Source organism: Dipteris shenzhenensis, chromosome 2 (genome assembly GCF_047967505.1).
Source record: "Dipteris shenzhenensis isolate YYH24624 ecotype China chromosome 2, Dip_SZ_1.0, whole genome shotgun sequence".
Lineage (NCBI taxonomy): Eukaryota > Viridiplantae > Streptophyta > Polypodiopsida > Gleicheniales > Dipteridaceae > Dipteris > Dipteris shenzhenensis.
This window is the reverse complement of record NC_141597.1, coordinates 15444201-15470454: the sequence shown is the minus strand read 5'-3', so window position 1 is coordinate 15470454 and position 26254 is coordinate 15444201. Positions and strand designations below refer to the sequence as shown.

The 26254-nt window shown below is 43.4% G+C and overlaps 1 protein-coding gene across 1 annotated transcript in view; it reads right to left on the bottom strand.

The window, feature by feature from the left end:
• Nucleotides 1–7056: 7056 nt before the first annotated feature.
• The window catches only part of LOC147904375 (P-loop containing nucleoside triphosphate hydrolases superfamily protein), a 48244-nt gene continuing 29046 nt past the window's right edge, over nt 7057–26254 (bottom strand). The window contains exons 8-17 of the mRNA XM_087386187.1: nt 19592–19911; nt 11892–12264; nt 11589–11779; nt 11133–11485; nt 10796–10892; nt 10200–10658; nt 9871–10080; nt 9319–9558; nt 8450–8653; nt 7057–8333 (exon numbers count right to left, since the gene is read on the bottom strand). Coding sequence (XP_087242313.1) covers nt 8187–8333; nt 8450–8653; nt 9319–9558; nt 9871–10080; nt 10200–10658; nt 10796–10892; nt 11133–11485; nt 11589–11779; nt 11892–12264; nt 19592–19911 — 2594 coding nt within the window. The 3' untranslated portion in view covers nt 7057–8186. The remainder of the gene's footprint in view (nt 8334–8449; nt 8654–9318; nt 9559–9870; nt 10081–10199; nt 10659–10795; nt 10893–11132; nt 11486–11588; nt 11780–11891; nt 12265–19591; nt 19912–26254) is intronic.

The following is a 26254-nucleotide window of genomic DNA, read 5'->3' as shown; positions in this document are numbered from 1 at the left end:
TTCGGACGCCAAAAATCCCTACCTGTCAGTTCTTACGTGATTCGGTGGAGGATTTTCAGAGTTATAGATCTCTATGTATTCGATTTTGTCTCTCTGTTATGCATTTTTCATTCTAAGGTTTTGAAACCTTAGATTTATGCCACATGGCAGTGGATAAGTGTTAACTCCCATTTTTCACTCATCGGTTGGGATTTTGGAGTTCCAACAGAAGAGAGATATTTGCAGATTTTCTTGCTGAGTCCGATTATGCAATGGCGCCCATGTTTTGAGGCATCCCAGGTTCTATTTTCAGTAGCGGTCATTATCGTGGGACTATGATTTCTTGAGCATACCTTATGCAGATCACTCTGGTTCCAGTTTGAGCAGTGTGGCTCATTCCTGGTGTGCATTGGGTTGTAGTGGATGATTTATAGGCCATTTGGATGCATTGCAGTCCTTATTGGATGCGCTGATAGGCCCAAATTACCTTGTGGGATGCTATTTTTATGGACACTTTGCACATGGATGCTATTTTATGCTGAGGGACAGCTTTGACACATTGCAGGTGATGCACTGATAGTGCTATGCTCTCTTGGATGAGATATTATTAATGCATATGCCAGTGGACGGTGTTTATGCTTGAGTCATTTGGCACTTATTGGCATTTTGAATTGCCATTGCAGTTGGCATTTTCTTCTGGGCCAGATTTGCTCATATGGATGCATAGTATATGCACATGAGTCAGATGCTTTGAGACATGAGTTTTGGTGATATTTCACTCTATTATGGCATACACATTTGGGTGCACCCGATATTTGGTATGATTCTCTCTTGTAGGCACTAGCATTTGGGATTTTTGCTTCATTTGCATCATGGCATCCTCTTCCATGTCTAAAAAGAAGTTTTTTAGCATTCAAAAATTTGATGGGACAAACTTTTCTTTGTGGAAAGAACAAATAAGGGATGTGCTTATTCAAAAGAAGCAGATTAAACCCTTGGCAAGGATTGAAGTTAAGCTTGCAAATATGTCTGAGGATGATTGGAATGAGTTGGATGCATTAGCAAAATCTACTATTAGACTTCATCTTGCAGAGTCAGTTCATTTCACAGTAGTAAATGAGCAGACTACGGAAGATTTGTGAAAGAAACTGTGTGCCACTTATGAAAAGGAAACTGCCTCTAATAAAGTTTATCTCATGAAGAGGTTGTTTGAGCTGCAAATGAAGGAAGGGGTCTCTATTGCTTCTCACTTGAATGAATTCAATATTATTTTCAGCCAGCTTCAGGCTCAAAAGATGAATTTTGATGCGGAGACTAAGGCAATATTTCTCTTATGTTCATTGCCATCCTCATGGGATACCTTCCGTATAGCTGTCAGTAACTCTGCACCTGGTGGAGTACTAAAATTTGATGATGTTGTGGGTAGCTTGTTGGCCGAGGAGATTAGACGGAAGTCTATGGATGGCAACAAGCACGATGCAGCCTTAAATGTGCAAAGGGGCAGATCACAGTTCAGGGGGAAGTCCCAAGAAAGAGGGAAGCCTCGTAGCAAATCCAGGGCATGAAACATTGAGTGTTACCACTGTGGCAAGAAGGGCCATATGAAAAAGGATTGCTACAAGCTAAAAAGAGAGCAAAAGGATAAGAAAAAGAATGCAAATTGGGGTGCGAATCAAAAGGAAGAGAGTCTAAGGGAGGACAAAGGAAAAGTGAATATCGAGGAGATCAATGCAGTCACACATGATAGTGACAATGACGTTCTCTTCATGTCTAGTTTATCTAAAGAGTTGTTTACCACTTCAGATGATGCATATTCCCAGGATTGGATTTTGGATTATAGTGAGCAAGAGTCTTATTTCAGTGGGTCAGCTAGATGATGCTGGTTTTCACACCACTTTTGGCTTTCAATGTCGGAAAATTCAGAAGGGCTCTATGCTTTTGGCCAGGGGTACCAAGTGTGGGACTTTGTATCCCTTGCATGTATCAAGGGTATTTGATCATGTTGTTGCAATAACTGAGCAGCCAAGCACTTCTTTGTGGCATTGCAGGTTGGGGCACATAGTAATTCCGCTCTGTAAAGACCATTTTGCTCCTAAAGTATGACCACCTTCAAGAGGCAAGGAAGTTTCAAAGGAAGGAAACTCCAAAGCTCTAGAGACCTCTCGCACCCTTTGGTCGTCCCCAAAAGGAGATCCATCCCAATGCCACTCGAAGTCCTAGCCCTAATAACAATAAAGGAAAACCTTTGCCGCACACTACTCTCCCATCTGTACTTCCCACACCCATTGACATGAGCGAGACCTAGCGATTCTGTGAACAATGGGTGCACAAGGCCGTCCTTCGTGCACAACACTATTGTGAAAGAGAACAACCACCTTGGATGTTCGAAGCCATGGAAGGGTTTCTGACCCCTCCTCGCCCCACGTCAACATGGGCAGTTCCATCAAAAAGCAGGGCCTGACGACACCAATCGCTTCACTGACAAGGACAAAGTCCAATACTCCACGAGCAAAAGATTCAAAAGCACTCGGTTGTGACAAAGCTACTAAAAGCCGAAAGGCTACTATAAAGGCAAGCAATATGTTTGGTTCCCAAAGCTTCCAATAACACAAAATACATAAACTCACACCACTGGGATTCGTAAGGTAGTAACACAAGAACCTACATCAATTCCTAAGGCAATCCCAAAAGGACCTACCCTCGAGCCCAACACGATGGACATTTCTGAGAGCCCAAGGAGTATCATGATCCCATGTATAGTGCAACTCAAGGGGAAGTCGCCAAGGTCATCGAGGGAGCAATTCAAGAACCAACCCCTAAAAGCAAGGTAGTTACACAAGAACCTTCCTCGAAACCCATGTGAACACCATCCGAAGTCACCGTACTCAAGGTAGCACCTACAGTATCGCTCGAACCTTCTCCTGTCAAATCAAGGGCCGTGGTACCACAAAAACCTCCCCTTGCTTGGGGTACAGCCACACAAGAAACCATGCACCTTGTTCCAAGGGAGCTCCATCAATGTGAACACCATAGCATTGATACACACATGACAGACAGGATGATCAACAAAATCAGCACATGCTCTACCTGGCTGATGACGAGGTATGCCACTATTTGGAATTCAACTCCACTGCATTCCACATAATCACAATCCTTCATTAAGTGCACGATCATCAAGTCCAGGTCTAGGTGAGTCTGTGCAGTAGGCATATCACCAATACCTCACAAGTCCTTGGTAACCACAACACACACACACCCAAATTCACAGTCAACATTAGGTGAATACGGCCAATACAGTTTTACAGTTTTTGCATCCTTGCACGCTGACCTCACAAGTCTATGCATCGCCAAGTATGTATTTCCCATTTTCTCTCTTTAGCAACACCCTCCGCATGTGACGGCCCCCTCAACAACTCTAGCAGCGGTCAAAATTTTCATTTTCAAGCCTAGTCGATACCTCGTCGCTTACTGCCATCCCACCAGATCGTCGCCTTACCACTAACTTGTCGATCAATGCCATAGAGTCATCCTGCCTGATCATTGCCTTAAATTGTTATCCCCGCAGATTGTCTCCTTACTGCTAACTCACCGATCAATGCCATAGAGTCATCCCGTTGGATCGTCACCTTAAGCTGTTATCCCCTCGAATCATCGCCTTATCACTCGCCCACCGACCGGTGCCATACCTCCAAGCCTCCGACTCATCATCTTAGCTATCCCATTGGATCATCGCCATAACGCTATCCCCCTGGTCAATGGGATACTAAAAACTATAAAAGGACCCCTTATCCCCCCGGATCATCGCCTTAGCAAAAACAACAAGACTGTCAGTTTTCTTGCCACCTTCCACATTGCCCACCAACCTCCATTTGAATGTCCTCGTGCCTCTTCCTCCTCCATAGACTCATTCATTACGTGCCTATCCTCATTCCCAATGGATCCCAAAAATGAATTCTTTGAATTTGAAAGGGAACTCGACCTCTGCCCCCCAATCCAACACCTACCAACCATTGCCCACCGGTCCATCTGAGTCCCAGAGCGCTCCCTCAGGATCAATTAGGATGCGTTCCGACGTACCTACAGCCAAACTACAAACTGAGAAGGGGATCATAACTCAACGGACCTGTCAAGAGCCAACAACAATGGCTACCATCTTGCCTTCTCGATCATCCAAGAACTGCACTCCAGCTACAGCACAGGGAGAATACAAGGTTGTCAAGACACTACCACACGATGAAGCTTGGCTCCAGTAACTCAATGGTTGCGCCATTCACTCCATTTATGTCTATGAGGATCAAGATTAAACCCTCTATTACCACAACGCGGCCACCTACCAAGTGCTGAAGGATCCAAAGTGCAAGCATCCTTGGTGATGACAGGTCTAAAGCTAGTCGCGGACCAACTACCCTGCCACCTTAATATGAAGCTGCTCGAGGAATTCATTAACATTTACAATTCGAATTCACATGCTTGCGTACTCCAAGATGCAACAGGGACCCCCCACTTCCACAGCTCAATGTGGCTATAGGGCACGCAACCTTCGGCCTACCAGTGGTTGCAAAAAATTACACACACAAGAAGAATTTGACCGAGCCCCTCAGCAAAATCTTCAACTACGACAGAAAGAAAAGCAAGGGTTGCATCAACTTCTCAGAGCTCAAAGTGCCAGAAGTAGACAAATTAGCAAGAGTCCTCCAACTGTTGACACAGCTCAAACATACGGACCACCACCAGTCTATAGTGTCGAACAGACTTGCCAGGCTCGTAGAGCCACAAGTCACAAATTGGGAAGCTTATTTTCACACTCAAATGAGGGAGAACCTAAAAACACATGGAGATGTCTTGGGCAACCCAATTCTCTACATGCCCATCATCTACCACATGTTGGAACAACAGCCAACAGTCGAATATGGGCTAGCCAACAAAGAAGCCATAGCAGAAGTTCTAACCGAAGAAGAGAGAAGGGCATCCGACCCCAAAAGGCTCACACTTCATCTGGGTGCGCCCCATTAAGCCACTCTGCTCAACAGCCAATTGAGGGAGCAATATGAAGACCGTCAAGTGCAAGAATTCCTCGAAAGAGAAAGACATCGTGAGGCCTCAAACCGTCAACCCAAAGGCAAGGCAACAATCCAAGCCCCCATTGATGTGGACACGTTTCAAGGGGAAGATACAGTTGATATAGGCCTCCACCCTAGGGCAGAATCAGTTTCTCCCACCTCCACCCGTACAGCAAACCCAAGAGCCATCTTCCTTTGTCTCACAAGCTCCTCTTCCTCTCCATGGGTAGGGCTCATAGAAGCCTTGAATTTTTCGATGCACCTTAGTACCGAGCGCAAGGAGGTTCCAGCGTGATGTCTACCAAACAATTGTCAAAGGTAGACAATACGGAGCTCCAATTACTGGATGCAATGGCCCAACTCCCTCAAGTACTCCGCACCATTTTGCAGTGAAGGCAAGAGCACACCACCCCTCTGTCCTCTCTACTGCAAGCTCAAGTCGAGGCACGTGAGAGCCACACACTCATGATTGCCGCACAGGCTACCGAGCAAACCGCCTTGGACAAAACAGAGGAGTACAGGGTCAAGGTCGAGGACCTAGTAGTGACTATTACAAAGCTCAAGATGAGCTCTCTACTAGAGAATCCTTGGTTTAGACCATGATGGACCAGTTGGACAAAAATTGGACCTCAAAATCACGGAAGAGGGACAGATACAAGCCAAGGAAACGTATGCAAGGCACAAGGAAGGATGTGAATGACAAATCCAAACACTGCAAGACCACCTCTAACAGGAGTGAACCCTCACTATCACCTTGCAAACCAAAAATGAGCAGCTTCCTACCTCTACATGCCCAAAGAAGTCCACACTTGAAGACAGGAAGCAACAAGAGTTCACCATGTACAAAGAGGTTTCCGCACAACTCGCCACCTACACACTATCCCCATGCACAATCCCCCAAACCCTACAAATGCACTTTGAACACAAAATCATCGATCTCACTACCCCTGACCCTCTCTATTATCAAGTCGCATGCCTTTCCACCAAGGCTTATAAATTCTAAAATTTTCAAAGAGCTATGTATCATAGAAATGAAACTTTTGAATAAAAGAAAAGTACTAATTACAGACTTTCATGTAAATGTAACAATACAAGCATAAAGTAGTCCAAAGAAGGATATGGAGAGCAACCATAACTCTAAATATATATTAGAGTTTTTTCTTTGAATAGCCATGTAATAGGAAGGTTTTGTGGTATGTTAGCTTGCTCTCACCCCTCATCCCCGTTCGAAGGTTTTGTGGTATGTTAGCTTGCTCTCACCCCTCATCCCCTTATTCTAACAATCTTTGCTAAGGCATTCATTTCGGCAACATATCTACTCTCAAGGTATTCTTTTCAAAACAACAAAAAACTTTGGCTCCCATTGTATACCAAAGTCTACAGAGGCCAAGCCCTACGCAATGAGCCAAGATAATGGAAGATGCTAGTAAACTGTATCTTATTTTCAAATAAGAAATGTTGCATTCGGTTGTATAAAACATGCAACTCATCTAGATACTCTCAACATGAAGAGAACAAAGAACAAGCAACATGATTGAAAATCTTAAATTTGCACTACCTGCGATGATGCCTTTGACATGGTTGCTTGGTGGATGCATTCCCATACCAATTCTTTGAGGATGTTTGTGCCTCATCTTGGATGGTTGCACGCATCCCATACCAATTCTTTGAGGATGTTTGTGCCTCATCTTGGACATAGTGTGCTTACAAATACTCCGTATGCTTGATGGTACCAAAACAGAGTAACCAAATTTATTACATTTCTAATCGCATCTACACTCTACATTGTAACATGAAAGGAAATAGTTCTCTGGCTCATACTTCTCGCGAACAAGTTTTAAGAATTTACCCCAAACATGACCATGTGTTTAGTTCCTATATATTTATACTCTCTTGTTACATACATCAAATACTCTACACGCGTCTACTAATATTACGTTTCTGAAGCTGCCTGCCAATCAACCTAATACACTTCACATTTTCTTTCCAAAGGCTGAAACAGATTGGAGCCAAAAAGTCTAATTAAATGCCCCTGTGAGAGATCATTGTTTTCTGTGCGCTCAAAAATCTGCATCAACCATGAATAAGATGATGCCTCCTGCTTTGATGAAAGAAAAGACCTTTATCTCAATAGTCGAAGGGCACATTAAATAATATAACCTGTAATAAGTAGTTAATGCAAACTACCAACACAATTACTGTATGATAAAATTACCTTTTGACGTTCGATAAACATTACATTGTCTTTTAAGAAAAATTTTGTGAGTCTTCAGGCCACAACCTTCGTGGCTGGAATAGCAATTTCAAAACCCAAAATAATGCAAACAAAGGGCTCATGTATCCCTGTGGAGCCCAAGAGCATGATAAGGCGTACTAAGCCTACATGATCTCATTCAGAGCATCAGGAGAGTAAAGGATTTGTCGACACACGGTAATGTACTGCATATACAAATCAAACCTCTAGCCCAATTTCAAATTCTGGGATGTCAAGGAATGCCATTTTACCAAGATCATTCAACGACATTCTTGAGACATACTCCAGGCATATACCTTATCAATGCACTTTCTATTGCTACCACTTCACTCTTGTTAAAGTATGGCAACCTTGAGCTAGTTAGTCCATCTAATGGTCTCCATGAGGACCAATAGGAAAATAAGATTTCCGTCCTTCTGATACCCATTCAATTCCAGCTTGAACTGATTCTCAAGGCTTCATGAGCAAGCACTGCATTCTGTGGGAGATGCTGCAACCCATTGCAATGATTATATGGCGGGGACATTTCCTGGCACTCCTTGCCTCGAAGCTCCAACATGTAAAAATACTGAAAACATATAGCTCCAGTTTCCTCACCCACAGGACAAAGCTATCCTGAGTTTGTGCAACAATGCAAATATTTGTTGCCATCAGAGCATAATTTGGGACTTCTGTGCTCCAAAGAATCAGATGACCGACCTAGTTTTTGTCAGCCCTCATTGAGCTCAAGTATCAATCTCAGGATGATATAATTACAAACTAAGCTTTAGCCAACGTCTAGCAGATCCTCCTGTTGATGAAGCTTGTGTAAACTTCCGTTACCAGAATGCCCAGTTACTTCGTTCTGCTGTATTTTTAAACTTCCCAGACGCAGTTTCATCTCAAACCCTGTATCAATCTGTTCTCCTGTATTTTGCTGCTTCCCTAAAGCGATTTCGTATTTCTTCTCGTCGCCTTTTCCTGCTTACTTCTTCTTCTTTACTTTTCTTTGTTTCATGAGCTTTCCTCCTCATTGCATGTTGTTCTTTGCGCTTTTTGACCTGCAGAGCTCGACAAGTTCTCTGACCTTAATGCAATGATGAACTGAGGACAGAAGGAATCTCACAAAAGCGACCAACAATAAAACCATTATAACAAGAACATCATAACAACTTACCTTCTCATTACGAATGGTATTTAGCTGTTGGACAAGAGTATAGATCTTGCGCTCATGAGGTTCCAAAACCACAGCACGACGAGCTTCTAATGTCGGTTGCTTCCGCTGTTTCTGTAGCTTAGGTTTCGAGCCAAATGGCAGTGCAGACTGGAGAGACTTGGGTATCTTCAATTTATTGAAGCGTCTAGGTTCTCTCTCGATTGGCTGCAGCCAAAGAAAACATTCAGATTTAGCTGAGACTTTGGAAAACGTTTCTATAAATCAATTGTTGAGCATGCATGAAGTTGATGGATCAATATCAATCAAGGTAACCTACAAAACTGTCAATGGATTTCTGTAAGTTTGATAGATGATAAATGCAGTGTTTTCACATGCTCATGAAGCTCATGGACCAAACAGATCATGACACCTGCCATGAAAAGAATATGCTTCACAGAAATCAGTTCTAATTGGCACTAGATACAGCAGAGAAAATAATAATGCCTGCAGTCTAGCCATTACAAACTACACAAAATTCGATTGTTGGTATATACAAAGAGAGTCCTCAAAGCTGAAATTCTGTTTACACAAAAGAAATCCAATCCTCCTCTTGAAATGAATCAATAATAGGATAAATATCACGGGACACATGATCATAAATCTGTCCATTACAGGTAAAGAGAGTTGATGCGATTTGCTTGTAAATACTAAAATTTATTTATGGAGTTAAAACTAAAAAAGAATTACAATGTATACTTTGGTTCTAGAAACTTATGTTACGTGGAGCTCTCACAACACCAACAGATCCACAGAGTGAACGCGTCTATGTCCAAACATGAACGTGAAATCCACAGCATCCAAAAAAGCAGCACATCAGCCTTTGAAATTACCTTGTACACAGAATCTTTATTGACAGGAATGGAGAGACCACTTTCTCTTCTAAGTTCAGCCACCGTTTTCATGCCTTGCCAAACTGAGTCATGAGATTGAAGGAGCGTTGTCACAGGGTTGAAAAAGTGAGGAATGTCTACTTTGACCCATGCTCGTAAGAACACAATGTCACTCATCAGAATTTTGTCCTCAAAGGTACACCGTATACTTCCTTCCTTGCCCTGGCCTGTCTTTACAGCCTGCAGAAACCAGAGATGGAACATTATTTAACTCTCATAGTGGGAAACCATCCAATCCTTACATCGCCCAATTGTTCATTCTCAGATGTTTTGTTATGAAAAACATAACACATTACTGATGAAAAGAAAAAGGTGAACGCAAGACCATAGTATACACGAAAATCCATGGTTTTTCCCCCCACGCAAGACCATAGTATACACGACCTTAAATCCATAGTTTTATCCCCCACAGCAGCCCAATATCAAGGAAACTATCAAAATCTGCAGAGGTTAAGATCTTATACATAGCTAAAGAGACGTTTTACACATTACCTTCTTAATTTGACCTCGAATACCACTGACAGTTCGAACAGCTGCTCCTTCAAATCGGGCTACTTCCAGAGAAGAAGTAAACATATCCTTTATAAAGGCTGTTTTCTTGAACACTTTAAATGGGTATCCAACGAGCTTCAACTTCTTGACTATTTCAACAGACTGATTGAATTCCAATGCCACACCTGTTGCACTGATCCGAAAAGACTCCTGCACATCAGATAAAACCAACATTGTCTGCTTCAGCACAAAACTAGTTTATCTGTTGGGAATCCAAATTGTTCTCTTAAAGTATTCTGCCTTGATCACCACTATTCTGACCATTGTACCTGGGCATTCGAGAGCTTCTGAAAAGCAACCACGCCTGTATTGGGAGGTGTGAGGGGTCCCCAAAAGGTTGCTAAGCAATGCATGTGCTCAGGGGTATACTTTAGCATCCGATAACGGCCATTACGATCTTCTAATGCATACACAGGCAATGTTTGATACCGTCTCCAGCCTACAGACACAACTATTGGATCACGGTTTTTCAGAACCTTTCTATGCCATCTGTGTCTCTTAAATCGAACTTGTATGTAGCCAACTCCCTCCTCCAACGTCCCTACTCCTCCCACCAAAACAGGATGCCTGGGATCAAAGTATTGCACCATCTCACAGGGTATGCCATGTAGTTCAAGTCTCAAGTATGTCCCCACTTGGAAGCCTTCCATGTTCAACCGTGTCTCTTCATCGATAGTTTTCAGTTCAGCCAAGTTTCTTTGCTTTCGGAGCTCAATCTCCCCTTTTAACTACAAATGCCGAATGTTACTATCAAATAGAAATTGAAATCAATGTTCAAGAAAGAATGTCAAATCAAGCTCTCATTCTCAAAATGCTTGTAAGCTTTTCTAATGTGCAAATTTTTGGAATTTCAAATGAGACTTACCTGATCAAAATAATCTGACTGACCCACTTGATTTAAACTTTTCTTTCTCTTTTTGGTGGTTTGAACCTCCTCATCCACAAGTTCAGAACCATCATACGTAATTAAAGTCAAGGAGCCCAAGGAACACAACTACAGTGAAAAAAGAGGTGCTCAAGCCTCACCCCAACAAAGAGCGGTGTTGAGTCAAAATTTGGTGTCACATTGTAAGACAATATTATTGAGCTATACTATATAAATCTAATTTACTCTAGTGCTATTTCAAAACTGCAAGCAACACCGTATCTTCATATTTAAAACCAACAAATGTCATGGTTTTCCTGGAAAGATCAAAGGATATTGTGCATCAAACCTGGCACGCAATGCGAGTTTCTTTAACCTTCTTTCTTCTTCATCATTGGTGGCAGTCGTTTTATCAACTGAATCCTTGTCTTCACTTACTTGATTCCTGCCAAATTTTTCACCAGTCTCCAGATCTTCAAATTCCCCAGAGGCTGAATCATCCTCATCAATGTCCTGAGGAGCTTCATTTCGCCGAGCAGCAGCTGACCAATCCCCAGTAACAAATCTATCCCGTATGCTTTCAACCATACTTGGATCATCCCAGATACTCAACTCATCAGGAGTCACTTGAAGCCTCACACAATCCTCTGCATCCAGGTCCGAAATATGCCAAGTTTTCTCTTTTGGATCCTAAAGCAGACCATCAATTGTCAGTTTTGCAAATAAGCAATCCTTGCAAAGTCACTGTTCATACATATAATTAAGCTGTCTCTTTGATAAATGTAAAATGTACCTCAGAATGTTTCTTTTTCACTTTGAACAATTCCTCCTCATCACTTTCAGAATTACTCTCCATATATGAACCAATATTATTAGAAGCTGGTGCATCCGACTGACCATAAACCAGCTGCATTAAAGTCATAGTCTGCTTAGCAGCAGCACGGGCAACAATATCTTCTTTCCACTTTGTAGCATTTCCAATACCTTGCATAGGCACAACCCAAAAACAAAACAGGGAAGGGAGTGTCAGTCTACTATGAGCATGCTCTAGTTGGGATATCAGTATGCATGATTGTAAAAAGGTTTCCAATACCACCTTGTGCATCCAAAGTATCGTCTCCAGAGAATTTATCTTGCACCTCTGACATGTTTTCAAGGTCTTCCTTTGTAAACTTCAATCTATCTGATACTGTGCGCACGTTACTATCTACCCTCTGGCTTCCATTTCTACTGTTGTCTGCGATGTGGGCATTCTCAAAGTCCCCATGTGTAAACTCTCTCTCCCCTGGAATTTTTTCATCTGAAGGTTTACCCTCACCATCACCATCATTACCACTATCACTGTCACTGTTGCCACTGTCCCCACTATCCAGGAGCCCTACATCTCCGTCACTCCCCTCACTGTTTTCAGAACTCAGTCCATCATCCATACTTTCAACATCACTGCTCTCACTTCCACCATTTCTTTCCTGTTCAAATCAAAGCAACACATTGATGAAGTTAAGTCAAATCCCTCCCTCCCCCCCCCACCTCTCTCTCTCTCTTCCTCCCAGCCCCCCCGCCTCCCTTCAGCCCTCCCACCGTGGGTGTAGACCATAGTATAAACATATGCTCTCACACATACAAATCCACACTCACCCACATATACTTGAGCATCCATCCATAAAGGCTGGCACTAAAGGAGAAGGCTAATCCAAACAAGCACCTTAGCAAAAAAGGTGCTTGGACAATCTAGCTAATACAGCAACACACCACTTAAGATAGAAAGAATTCATCACAATATCAGCAAGCCGACTTTATCCAAGCACCAAGATACTCGCAAATCCACCTCTCTCATGCAATACAGACCACCATGGGCCAAATTAGATCGAGGCAAGACATAAGATTGCAACCACATGACATTGTAGAGATCTAAGGCTATGCACACTTTGCAACACACAAGAGGTGGAGTCCGAGGAGCATGCCTTGATGCGATGTCTGCAATACTATGAGACTCCGAGGGAGGTATCATTGCCTTTTCATTACTGACATGAGTCCAGTCATTGAGTATCCAGATCAACAGTGTGCTACACTCTTTGTACACGAGGTCACTCGACTTAGTCCAAGTTCATGAGACATACTATGCCATATGGCCCCAAACAGCAAGAGATCACAGACTTCTTCACATGAAGAGTGTTCGGGAGACATTGCGATTACGACCCTGACTTTCACACACGTGAGGTTAGCAAGATGGATACATGCCCCACGAGCACCCAACCTGTTGGGGGTATCATCATAGCAACCTCTGGACGTTGAGCTACATCACGTCATCCCCAAGTAGGCCCTACAAAGAGGAGTCAAGTTCACAAGCAACAGATCTCTAAGATGTTTCAAAGACATACGACCTTTCAATGGGACCCTAGTCGAGCCCACATAGACACCAGATCACATTAGACACTAGACACACCATGACATGACATGATAGGATTTACTCCCGAATTATAAAGGGCTCTCTTTGAGTTCGTGCTATTCACTCTGGGCTTTCATGTATCAATTCATTGGTAGTTTTTTCTTTGAGGTGTGCTAGACACTTCTAGTTCCCCCCGTGTATTTCTCATGATGGATTTTCGCTCCTTGGTCTCATAGGCTTTTTTTCCCTTTCCCAGATGTTATTAAAACTCTCTTTCTTTCTTTCACAAACGTTAACAAACCTTGACGCAGCATTCCAAGGGATCACATATCTTCACCGAGTCAAGGATTATGGCTCCTCGACCTCGGGCCAATGCAGGTTACCATGGTTTACATTATCCGCATCCATGACATTAGCAAGCTGAGGGTGATCAAAGGTGCAGATGGTTTGAGAATCTGGGACTCCATATGAAAAAATTGTCCCCCATTTCAGTATAGCATTTCCAGTCAGATAGCATGGACCAGAACGCCCCAGGAAGATTGTCGTTGAGGACAGGAGCGAGAGATACGACAGAGCTGTCAGTGTGCCGATGCAATAGATCAGGCTTAGGGATCTTTCCTCCATGTTCACCAAACCAGACGCACATCCAACCGGTGTAGGGCACTTGTTTCATGCAGGGCCATAGCTAGGAGACTAGAGCCGACCACGCATACTGATCGACATCAGCACTCTACCACAGGTCGAGATCCTCTTATCCATTCTTATCACAGATCGAGCCACCACATAGACTTGGTTCCTGAGACAACACACAAAAGCCCACCAAATTGACACCACAACACAGTTCCCATCCTCTCCATCGGCTCAAACACTTTGCACTAGTGTTTATGTTTACGTTTATGTTGTATTTTTCTTGGGTGCACATCCCCCCTTAGAGGCTCCACCCATTCAGCTTATTGTATCTAGTTTTTAAAGTATCATAGACCCTTAGGTCTCTCAAAGGCTTTAATAAACCCAAGGTCCCAAGAGAGGGAAGAATATGCAAAATCTACCCCACCAAAGACGTAGAAAATGAGTAACATGAACTCCCAAGGTGCCTCCAAGGACGAGCTGACAACTACGTAACAAGATGGATTGGCCTCAAAAGAGGCCTAGCTTGCCGAAAGTTAAGAAGGCCATAGGCAAGGTAGGACTGGAGCGGTTGTCGTTTGCTCTCGACAGCTCATGTGCTTTAGCCTTCTTCTACAAACGATGATCTGGAATTTAGAAATGGCAAAGCCCATTTCTTTTATTTGCACCAAATCTACTCCAATTTTATTTGATTGTCAAGCTATGCCTTCACACTAGTAAAGCGACAACATCTACAATAATGACTTGCACATAGGTCAAAAACAGAATGTGGAGAGAAGTGAGCGGCCGCTATGTATTTCCTACTAGAGGTAAGCAATGGACATGAAGTATCAACTATGTGAGAATGCCTGGTGTTGGTGATGTACGTTGACTATCAATTCTTTCAGTCCCTTTTGTAGTATATAATTGCCAGACAAGGCGAAGACACAGATTGATGAGCCAAGGAGGGAAACCCCCGCCCATAGGTAGCTTTATTCAAAATGAGCCATGCCCATATAGATATGACCAACCTTTATCATTTCCAATTGACTTAGTTTTTTAAAAGAGCTTTAATATAGAGTTCTATTAAGCATTGTTCTTGTTGTATTGAAATTTAGGAGTCTCAATCTTGCCTATCAAAGGCATAGATTGAGGAAAGAGAATGACATCTGGTCAATCACCCTTGCCCAACTAGGGCCTAGGAGAATGAGAGTTAGGTTGGTCTATCACACTGCAACAACCAGTTCTTCATCTACTTCGAAGGATAGCTTTGATAGATTATATGGCAGGCGACAAGTATGAGGACATTTTAGTCAAATGAAGGGAGTTGTTGGAGAGGCTCTCCGAACTGAATATGTAGTAGAAAGAAAGTTTATTATAGTCTACAGAAGACTTATGGGTCTATGAGATCAGTAGAAAACCTAATACAACAAGCACAAAGGATGGAGCTACTAAATGATCGTCATCACCCATGCTGAAAGCTAAGTCCTAAGTAGTACATAGTCATATCATCAGTAGTGACATCATCGTCATCCTCATCATCACGTCGATCAATCCACACCACTAGGGCATGTCGGCTCTGGCCAGTACAATGAGGCCTCATAGGGTGTAAATGTCAAGGGGTGCTCGTGAGGGGGGGGTGGGGTCGTGTTGAAGCATAGCCAGTGATGGAGCGCTGACAACTATCTGTGGGCATTGTCAGTCTCGATCTCTTGGCAATGACTATGTGCCTAACCAACGCTACTAGAACACCCGTGGGTCGTGTTCCAAGTCAGAACAAGGATGGGAGGCCACACAGTGTGATCTGCATGTTCGTCCACTGCCAAGTATGTCGTGCATCAGGCTCCGGATCCCTATTACCGTCTGCATCAATGATTGTGTGGTTCGTACTGACTGGAAGAACTCCGTGATCCTACTTTGAGAAGAGTCGGGCGGTATATCTGAGGCCTGTCTCTGAATCCTAAGTGCTCTCTATGCCAAACCACCTCATGAATGAAAGCAGCGAAGCATCGCTGGTCTGGATATGAAAGGAGTCTAGAGAGAGGGGCCCAAAAGCCGTCTCTAAAGAGACAACGATAGTGACCACAGATCTCGTAGTACACGGGGCATCTGAGTGCCAAGAGCTCCTCTGACTCAATCTCCTGCCGATTGCGCATACATAGGCGGCTCTCCCTAGGTATCCCCTCAGCTTGTCTACTCTCGATACAGAGTCAGTGTGATGATACTCGAAACTGGCCCAATGATATCCGCAATGAGTATTGTAAGTGAATCTGATTATACTCTAGCCGGACAACAAAGCCCTCCTCAAATATGTGAAGGCAGTGATCTCTGTAGAAGCTGAGCTTCACTGGAAGCTCTCTCGACTCCAACCAGGTCCTGAATGTGTTGTGTAGTTGTAAGAGAACTTTTTGAATAACCAGGTTCTCATGGTACCCAAGTGGGATAGATGGAGTGTTATCCATGTGGAGTCCCAATCTCTTGAACCACCTGCGTGTCTGTGCATACCAACCTCTCCCGTCCCCTCCATCTGCAAGACTCATGGACGAAGGTACTGGTTGTAGATGCTTTGCTTCAGCAGAGATTATTTGCAGTTCGTTGTAGATTCAAAGGATTTAGCATAGGCTGACTGTTCCAATAGGGAAGAATGGCCTAGACTGAATCTTAAAAGAGGGCAGAAAAGGATTTAGCATAGGCTGACTGAACAGGAAGCAGAATAGGTAGAATGTGTGGGCAGCGTGCAGATAAGCTGGTGAAGCGGAAGATTTTCAGAACAATGTGTAAGCAGTTATCTCACAAGAAGAAGAGACATTGTCTTCAGCACGGGGACCTGTTGCTACTGGCTAGCAGGTCTTTTGTAGGAGACGTAAGGAGGTGAGTGTAGGTATGCCTCAACCACTTGTCCCAGATGCATGTGACTATGGTGGTGCATCCCTAAATGTCACGAGTGAAAAAACAATGAAAGAATGTAATATAAAGTTATCGTCTATCAACTCTCCCTATCGCATCGAGCTTAATGGTAACACCAGAGTGAGAACTCTAACCATAGTTTCTCTCAGCTCCTTGTGGAAGCTCAACCTAGAATCTTCATTATTTGCAGCATATGATGAACTCCTACACTACATCCCAGGTTTGATAGCCATCCAACAAGCACTTTTTGGGAAGGGTCAAGAAACTGCAATGCCACATCATTTCCATGTTAAGTGCTTCATAGGGACCCGGGTCGCGTGCCTTTTTGAAATCGCATCTTCCAATGCTCCTGTGGAATGAAATGTTCACCTTCTCGGGCTCTTTGACATGGCTTTAAGTTCAAAAATCTCCAACTTGAATTCAAAGTGCTAAAAAAATATGGGTGCAATTTAAACTGCAGTTGAGCTTTGATGCATCACCCAAGCTACAAACAGCTCCAATGCCTCTTCATTTGCTCCTCGGAAAGCTGGTTAGTGCACAAATACCTAGCCAATCCATCTATTGGTCAATGACTAAAAATAGTAAGTTAGGAGACCAATCTCTGTCAATAATCTGTAACATAGTATTCTTTAAGAGATTCCTAATGGTGCCTTCTTTCCTTGAAAATTGATATTCTTGTGAAGCATTATGCCCCTCCTTTGTCAAATTAATTTCTTCTTTCAAGGATCAATTCGGCAACCTTCCTTGGGCACCCCTGGATCTCTCTGCCCAAGGTGTACTATGGATCATGTCTTTATCACTCTGGAATAGTAAACTGCATATTGCATCAAATTTGATTAAAATGAAAAATCACTGCGAGGACCTATAAATGCAAAGCTATCAAAATGGATCAGGTTTAGATATTTTGCACCCCTTTTGTACAAGCATGGCCTAGCGTTAACACATGGGTGTAGATAAACACATCATTCAATATGCAAAACGGTACACAGACTTGCCAAGGTTGCTCCTATGAGGACCTATAACATTGAGCCTTGCACCCTTATGGATTGTACTGTTTTGATCCGTCAATTCCAAGGCACTGGTACATACCCCAAAAGCCTTTACACCAAGTTAAGCTATCTAATGACCTCTATGTTTTAGTGCTCAAAGAGACATATAGGCAGAGGTGTGTTACTAGTGGCACCTTGCAATCCTCTTGATTGCATCTCAAGTCCTATCTCAATATGTTTGATGCCACCTTCACCGAAACAAATCAATAACCCTGATGGCTCCTCAGTTGGACCTCATTTAACCAACTCTAGATCTTATGGTTCTTGGGTTGGACCTCAGTTAACCAACTCCAGAGACTTCACCCCACAAGTTATAACTAGGGTGGACATTCAGTCTCCAACCTCACAAACACACATCTGACTTAATAAGAAAAAAATAAAAGTAATGAATTTATATTAAACAACAAACACTTGAAAAACGATACCTCTTTGATTTGGTTCATGACACTATGTTTGACTGTGAACTTACGTTGCTTCTTGACTAAGCAATATGCTCAAGCGAGTAGTCAAAAGTTTGTCTACCCATATAAGGATGTGTGTGGAAATGAATTGAGTTTGTCTGAAATGTAAGAGGTAGAAGAGCTGAAAAAGTGCTCTAATACCTATGTAGAATAGGGGGCTATAGAGATATAGAGAAGGGGGGGAGCTAATAGAAGGAACGAAAGATAGGGGAAAGGAAGGGAGGATAGAGTGAAAGTAAGAGATTGAGAAAGAAGAAATAAAGAAAGTTTATTAAGGTCTTTAGAAACCGCATTATCCCCCAAACCTTTTCCTGGACTCCATGGCGTTTTCTTCATTAATAGTCTGGAGGTATGTACACTCAGATTTCAACACATTAAAACTGTAGCAATGATTGAACTTTTGGTGCCACACTATCCCTCCAACCTTTTCCCTGATGCCATAGCATTTCCTCCATGGGAGATATGTAGACTCATTACTACTTTAAGATTCCAACACCCTATGGGCATACCCGTCAATTGCACAATGTTAGAAACTCCAAGGCTTTTGCAGTATATGTATTCTGTACAGATAATTTTTGCATGCATTTGTGGATACATGGACATCTTACCATTTAAGCTTGTTATCAACCTTAGCATCAACCATAAGTGATTGCTGAGCAACAGAAAACACCTCAAACAGTCCACAGAGGTATCTAATGCAGGTTTACCAGCTGGATCCATTGCATATGACATATACACAAAACTAGTAAAGAAACAGATGCATGAACAACTTTAGAGAAGCCAGGAATAAAGCACCTAAGTTCTCTCAGCATGCCGTCTGAGGAATTTTCTTTATTGTCACCGAATTTGAGAAGAGGTGGCAATACAAGTTAGCTGGTTGCATTTGAATATTCCTCATACTACGCAATTCTGAACATTGGAAAAGTGCTGTCACGCTTTAATAAGAGGGGGCAAGTAATGACACTGCGAATCGTATTTGAAGATACCTCACAATAGGGCGGCAGCACCTATATTGGCACTCCCATGCTTCAAAGATTTCTAGAGTACTGCAATTTTTCAAGTGAGCTAAAAAAACTTTGATAGCAGCTCTTTGTGTTTGATGAGATTAGAGAGTAGAATTCTAATATTGATCATTTAATTACACATTGCCTAGACAAGCCTTGCCTTTGCTCAAGACGAAATATGCATTACAGAAAAAGATAAAAGGACTAGAAGCATGCTTATACAGAAGACTATATTGCTGAAAGATTTTCTTTCGCCACATCCATATAAAAGGCTGTCTGGAATTTGACCATGTGCGATAGAAAGAATAGTTTTCAAGTGCTGACAAAGAATAGGAAAGCAAACCAAAAAATTTTTAAGTATCATCAAATTTTGTGAGCACCTTGCTGTCTTGATCCTCGTGAAAAAAGACTTTTCTCCTCATTCTCCCATTCCTGAGTTCTCTTACTTCAGTTACTTCATTAGATACACCATTGACTCCGTGGCTAGGCTGCCTTGTGTCCTCTTCATCACTCCCACTGCCTTCCTCACTAAGCTGAGCCCCATGATTTTCACCACGATCTGCCTTTTCAGATTCAGGTTTGATAGGGAAAGCTCCTTTAAAAAGCTGAATAAAACTTTGATCAAGTTTTTCATCTATAGAATACTTGGCCTTTTGAAGTGTTTTCACCAAAACCTCTCCCACATCAGCATTTCCTCCCTCTGCACATAGATGAAAATTTGTCACACAAAACCAACTCATTGTCTAAGCATTGTGATAATCATTTGAGGCAAGGAAAAGAAGCATCCCAGCATCAAGCTTGTAACGGGAAAACTGAAGCGTAATAACGGCAAGTCAAACAAGACAAATGACCGTGGTACCAAACCATTTTTCTGCTCTTTGTTTTTCGTTTGTTTTTTCAGTGTGCACGCTGTGTAAGTGTGCATGTGTGGGTGCTCCACAAAAGGCAAAGGGGAAGAGGGACGCTAGAGAACGTAAGCATGTAGTTGCAGAACAAGAGAGTGTTGTGTAACAAAATGCCCAAAAAAACCAAAAATGAGGGCTATGGCATACATAGCAACGCACATCCCAACCCAACAAGACATGAAATAGCATTGAAATGTGCCCTTTCACAATGCTATCACAAAGTTATGCACCCAACCTACTAGAAATCCTACTATCTTCATTAACACGCCATCCCACCCCCCAAAAAAGAAACAAAAAATCCTCAAATTGCAAGTGAAGACGTGTACATCCAAAATCCTAAAACTGCAACTCATGACTAGACATCCAAAATCTCATGCTTTAGGCCACCCTCTCTCTCATTCTATAAAAGAAAGGCTTCCCTTTCAAATCAATAGAACACACACTCTTTGGCTCATTTGAGTTCTCACTCCCTATTGCCATGATGCATCTTTTCTCTTCCACTTCCCAACATGTGCTATCAGAGCCACTTTGAGCCTCTAGCCTATTATAGCTCCAAAATGCCACCTCATCACCTTCTTCTCCACCCTCCACCTTCTTTCTCATTTTGCCCCCTTTTTCTCCAAAGCTTGCAGAGCTCAGTTCTCCTTCACTGTTGCGCCATTTGCTGAGCCCTCTGAGCTGAAGGATCTTTGTCCTGGAGCGACACTCTAACCTGGTGGAATTGGAGAATCCACGCCTCTGTAGCTCGTGCCGACAGTTTCTTCACCCGCCGATGTGTCGCAAAATTTTGATGAAAGCCTCAACCATTTGCCAATTCCTTCTAGCCAGTGGTGGGCGAGACCAAAAGCTATCTTGTGTTCAAATCTGAGCTCAAATGCTTGCTGGAATGAGGAGAAATCGTAGAAAGAACAGTCGGACTTGGCGCAACTCTCACAAGTGATATTGCGCCCAATTTTACCTATCCTTGTTGGTGGAAAATCCCTGGTATAAAACCTTCAATTGCGCATTAAAAGTCCTCTCAGTTATGCTTCAGAGTGTTTGAATTCAGCCCTCCAATTCGCTCTAGCATTTTGCAAGTCAGTTTGGCAGTTTTTGACATTTGATGTTAAAATTCAGTTCATGTGGGTGTTGAGGATGATTTATTGTCAGTAAAACTTTCAATTAGTAATGCTTATTCAGAAATCCTAGCTCTTGTTCCTCGTCCAATGCTTCATATGTGAAAGCAAAAGAGAAGAAACAAGCACCTAGATATGTCAATAGAAAGGTGACAAAGCTTGTGAAGAAAAAGCCATATAAGCCATATTATTATTTTGATGCAAAAAGACAAGGATTCTCTAATTTTAGGGCTTGCAATATGCACTTGAATGGTTGAGATTTATAGCCCTTTGTAAGAGAGCAGACACTACCTAGACATAACGGTAAGACCCTCTCATGGCTACCTTTAAGATAGACGAATTCAATGGCCAAGGCTTCCATACTACGCAAATGAAAATTAAATTTGTGCTTATGAAGGAGAATTTGTGGGATTTAGTCAAATCAAGGAATCGGTCATCACAAGAGGGTAAATCCTCCACCACCAAAGGAAAAGGGAGGGCAAGTGACTCTACTTCAACAACACCAGCAAATGCTAAAAGGTTAGAGAAAGCCTATGCAATCATTGCATTAGGTTTGGGAGATGATTATGTGCATCATATTTCAGATTAGGAATCTCATTTTGAGACTTGGCATAAATTAGATGTGTTATTTGGTGGTAGCTCTCATACTTCTAAGTTGAATCTGAAATTAAGTTCTTTGAACTTAAGATGGATGGAGACACTATTGCAGCTCATGTCAACACTATGAGGAGTCTTATGACACAATTGGCCTCAATCAACTCTCCAGTCAATGAAGATGATGCAATGGTTGTGCTCTTGAAGAGTATGCCTCAGGATTTTAACTATGTTGTAGCTACTTTGAAGAATCTTCCCCAACCAACACTAGAGAGCATCATCAGTGCTCTACAAGAAGAAGAGAAAAAGAAGGCTTCAAGGAAGGTAGAAGATCAAACTCAAGCACTTACAGTGAAGTTCTCATCAAAGGGCAAGTACAAAGCAGGCAAACATTGAAAAAGATTGGTACCTCTTGCAGACATGAGAAACTAGGCCCACACAAAGGCCTAAGATGAATCCTTGTACATGCAAGGAAGATAACCATTTGGGGGGGGGGGGGGGGGTATCCCATTTGTAAACCTTAACCATTGGGCACCTTTGCTAGCATGAGATCCTAGCCATAGTTTTATGCTTGACCACCATGAGATGGCATGTGAAACTATGTGACTAGATGTATCCTTGACATAGCATGAGGCAAACCCTTGAGAGGGGATATGTTCGGATATGTGTGATCAAGGGCTTGCTCTAGTAGCAATTATATGATTATGTGTGCATGTAGAGAAGCACACTTAGTGCTATGGACCATGACACAGGTGGTGATGTAGTGCAAGGCCCCCACTTGGGAAGGTGCCTATGATGTAGGAGTTATCTCCTTTGATGTAGGAGAGGTGCCTATGATTTAGGCCACCCTCTCTCTCATTCTATTAAAGAGAGGCTTCCCTCTCAAATGAACACACACTCTTTGGCTCATTTGTGTTCTCACTCCCACTTGCCATGATGCATCTTTTCTCTTCCACTTCCCAACAAATACCACTCAAGAAGTTAAGCAAATGAAAAACTTAATAAGTACCAGGATTGTGATTGTCGGGTTTTTTTGAAGCAGCTTTTCCGACTCTAGCCAATCGGCCCCTTGGGTTGCCGTCAATGGAGGGCACATCACTCCCATCACTGCATATCAACCCGTGGATATTGAAAAACCCCTAAGGTGCACCCACTAGTTCCTAGGTGCACCCACTAGGCCCAAATGCTAGGGACAATGCAAGGTTAGAGAGGTCATAAAGTTGGGCCCAAGGGAACCCAAAGTGTGTCATTGGTAGGAGGGTTAGGGGCTTTAATGAGCCACGTGATAGTCCCAAGTGTGCATGTGATGGCAAGTGTGATCTTTCTCTCTTTACCTTGTTTTTCTCTCTCTATCCTTAGACCTTGTTTGCACCTTGGTGAATTAGCGTACGTACGATTTTCTCCTAGTTCATACGGCGATTTTTTTTTTTTTAAAGAGAAAAGTGATATATTCCATTCAAAACGAATCCTACAACAGGTGGGAGAGAAAGTAGTCTATCCGTAGCCTCAACAATGTGGCAAAAAAGCCATGGTGGTGGTCTAAAATGCCACGACATCCCAAAAGGAGTCAAATGAAAAAATAATGAGCAGTCCCATGTCCTCATGAATGATAGAAGTCTCCCACGAGCTGCCAAAGAGGTGCCTGTACACCGCTCCCACTGACTCCTGAGAGTGAAGATAATCTCCGCTCAAATGGAAGCGAGAGTGTCAGCCTCCGTGCATAAATGGCCCCCAAGGACAAAAGAACATCACGAACACCATATCCGCCATAGAGTAATGCTGAAAATCACCTCCCAAGCTGACCCTGCAGGTGAAGTAGGCATGAAATCCTGAGCAGGTACAGGTACCAAAAGTAAATCCTGCGGCTCCATGATGCTGACATCTGTGGGACCCCGTCTCTGGCGACGCTGCATGAAGAAACCGTGGTCTCCTGACTCTGACTCAAAGAGAGCAAAGGCTCCAGATCCTCTCCCCCAAAGGGCAGCACCCCATGTCATCAGAAAGGCTTGGATGTAACATATGAGAACAACCTGAAAATACATGTCCATACCACTCTAGAGCTGGGGCAGCTCCATAAACAATGCTTACTAGATTCCTCTGCAAGCTGACAACGCATACACAAGGAGGGTCTACCCATCTGCTGAAGCCAAGTACCCACAGGTATACCCCTATGTATAGTGAGCCAAAGAAAATAGGATACTTTCCTGGCTCTACTGATGCCCCAAAAGTGAGTCCAGTAGCTCAGCAAGAGCTCTGCAGTAAGTCCCTGTGCGTGCCAATGCTGTGAGGCTGATGGTCGGTGATGATAGTCTCTCTGCTGAAGCCTGTAACCTGCCCTTGTCGAGTACTGGAAAAAGGGAAGAGGACGGCCGCCTGCCACCGGAGCAGGCCACGTCCACTCACCTGGGTCCCAATCGAGCTCCACCAGAGGTCGACCTTGAAAAATCCAAAGTCACCATCTAGGATCCTCTGCAATGGTCAACCTGGAAGGATCTATGGCCCATTCCTTACCCAGGCAACCAATGACCCTGACCCTCAGCCAAAGGAGCTCTTGTCGATCCAGGGGCTGAGTGGGATACAATCTGTGAGAGGAGTCCGACTCAATAAGTAAACCATGCCAGTCCTAAACGAGCTCCAATGCATAGCCCAGCCTCACTAAAACAACCTGACCAAGTAGAGATGGGATGAACATAGGCTGGATCTGTAAGCATATCCCTCCACTCCTGAGGAATAGCTCTCATGATCAGTAATCTGGTGGCAGCAATCTGTCCAAGTGGCCCGTGTCTATCTCTGATCTCCTCCTCTGACATCTCCACACCTCCCCTGAACCAATCTCATACGGCGATTTTTCACACATTCAAGGCTGCACTCAATCCATTTTTATTTCACCACTGTTGTACGGTTTTCCATACAGGCCGTACGGATCATCCAGGCTGCTGTACGGAGCAATTCCCATGCTGTACAGACGAATTTCCTGGCTGATCGGGATCTTGAAACCAAACCAAGACGTAGGTTGTTGTACAGATGGTTTTTCCCTTGCAGTACAGAGATTCTGGCACGCCCTTTAAGGCCTTGGCTGATCGTTTGGGCTGCTTCACGCTTAACTGATCGTACGGTGCTTGTACACGCCTCTTCTCTACGCTCATAGCTGGCTGTTCTATCTCTTTCTCCTGGTGTGATCCTCTTGCTCTCTCTCTCTCATTCCACGTGTGTGTGTGTGTGTGTGTGTGTGTGTGTGTGTGTGTCTACAAAGATTGAGTGTGTGTGTGTGGTCGTGAGCATTGCTGCTCAGCCTCCCCAAGCCTCCGTACAGGTTCACGTCAGGCCTCTGTTCAGCCCCACGCTCTGTCCGTACAACTGTACGGACGCCGTACATCTGTACGGACGCTGTACAGACAGGTCGCCTCTTCCCTGCGCAGCTTCGCCACATCTGCCCATCCTTCGACCTGCATCTCCGCTGTATAGCCGTACCCTCCGTCCTTTTCCGTACAGCCTGCCTTGTCTTTTTGCGTCAGCCGCCTCTTCCATCTTTGCATTCCGTACAGCCTCTGCGCTCTCTGTCTCCTTTCGTACGACTCAACCCCTTTAGACTTTCTTCCATACATCTATACGATTTGCACATTCCGTACAGCTCGTACTTTCAGCCTGCTCCTTGTCCGTACAATTTTGCTTTGATTCTGCCACTTCATCTATCCCGCCTTGTTTCTCTTCATGGAGGACCAGTTCAAAAGTTACTCTCGCAAGGAGTCGACCCGGGACTCCAAAAGACAGCAAGTTGATGTCTCTGTTGCAGATTCTGTAGACGCTCACTATGTTTTTGACATGCTTAAAGATGAATTTCATCACAGCCGGAAGGAGTGGGCCAAACCTCCCCCAGCCATCAAATACAAGTTGAAGCTGCCTTCATTGGTTGCTCCTCTTCGAAAGTTCTCTCAGCAAGCAGTTATCATTTTTTTCCCAGGAAAGTTACCTTCAGCAAATGATGTGGCCCAGTGGGTTCAGGCATTGTTGGGAGGCTGCTTTGTTGAAGGAGTATACTTTGCTTCTAGGGGTTTTTATGAAGTGCACTTTTTGGATGCCTCATATCGTCAGCAGATATTGGAGATGTCGCCCTTATTCTATGGCAGACAAATGGTGCATGTCATGCCATGGTCGCCAAACAAGGATTACCACAGCCTCATTCGACATCACTGCCCCGTATGGGTTGAGGTAGTGGATTTTCCGGACTATATGAGGCCTGAGTTACCAAGTTTGGCAGCCACTTTGGGGCAAGTTGTATGCCCTCCACGTCCTTCGGGTAATCGCAATCGCTTTTGTATTCTTTGGGATACAGATCACCCAACCCCTCCTTCCAATGCGGTAGAAGTGGAGGATGTTCCCCTTGGTGAAAAATATTTTGATTTGAAATGGGGAGTTTTTGCAGGTGCTT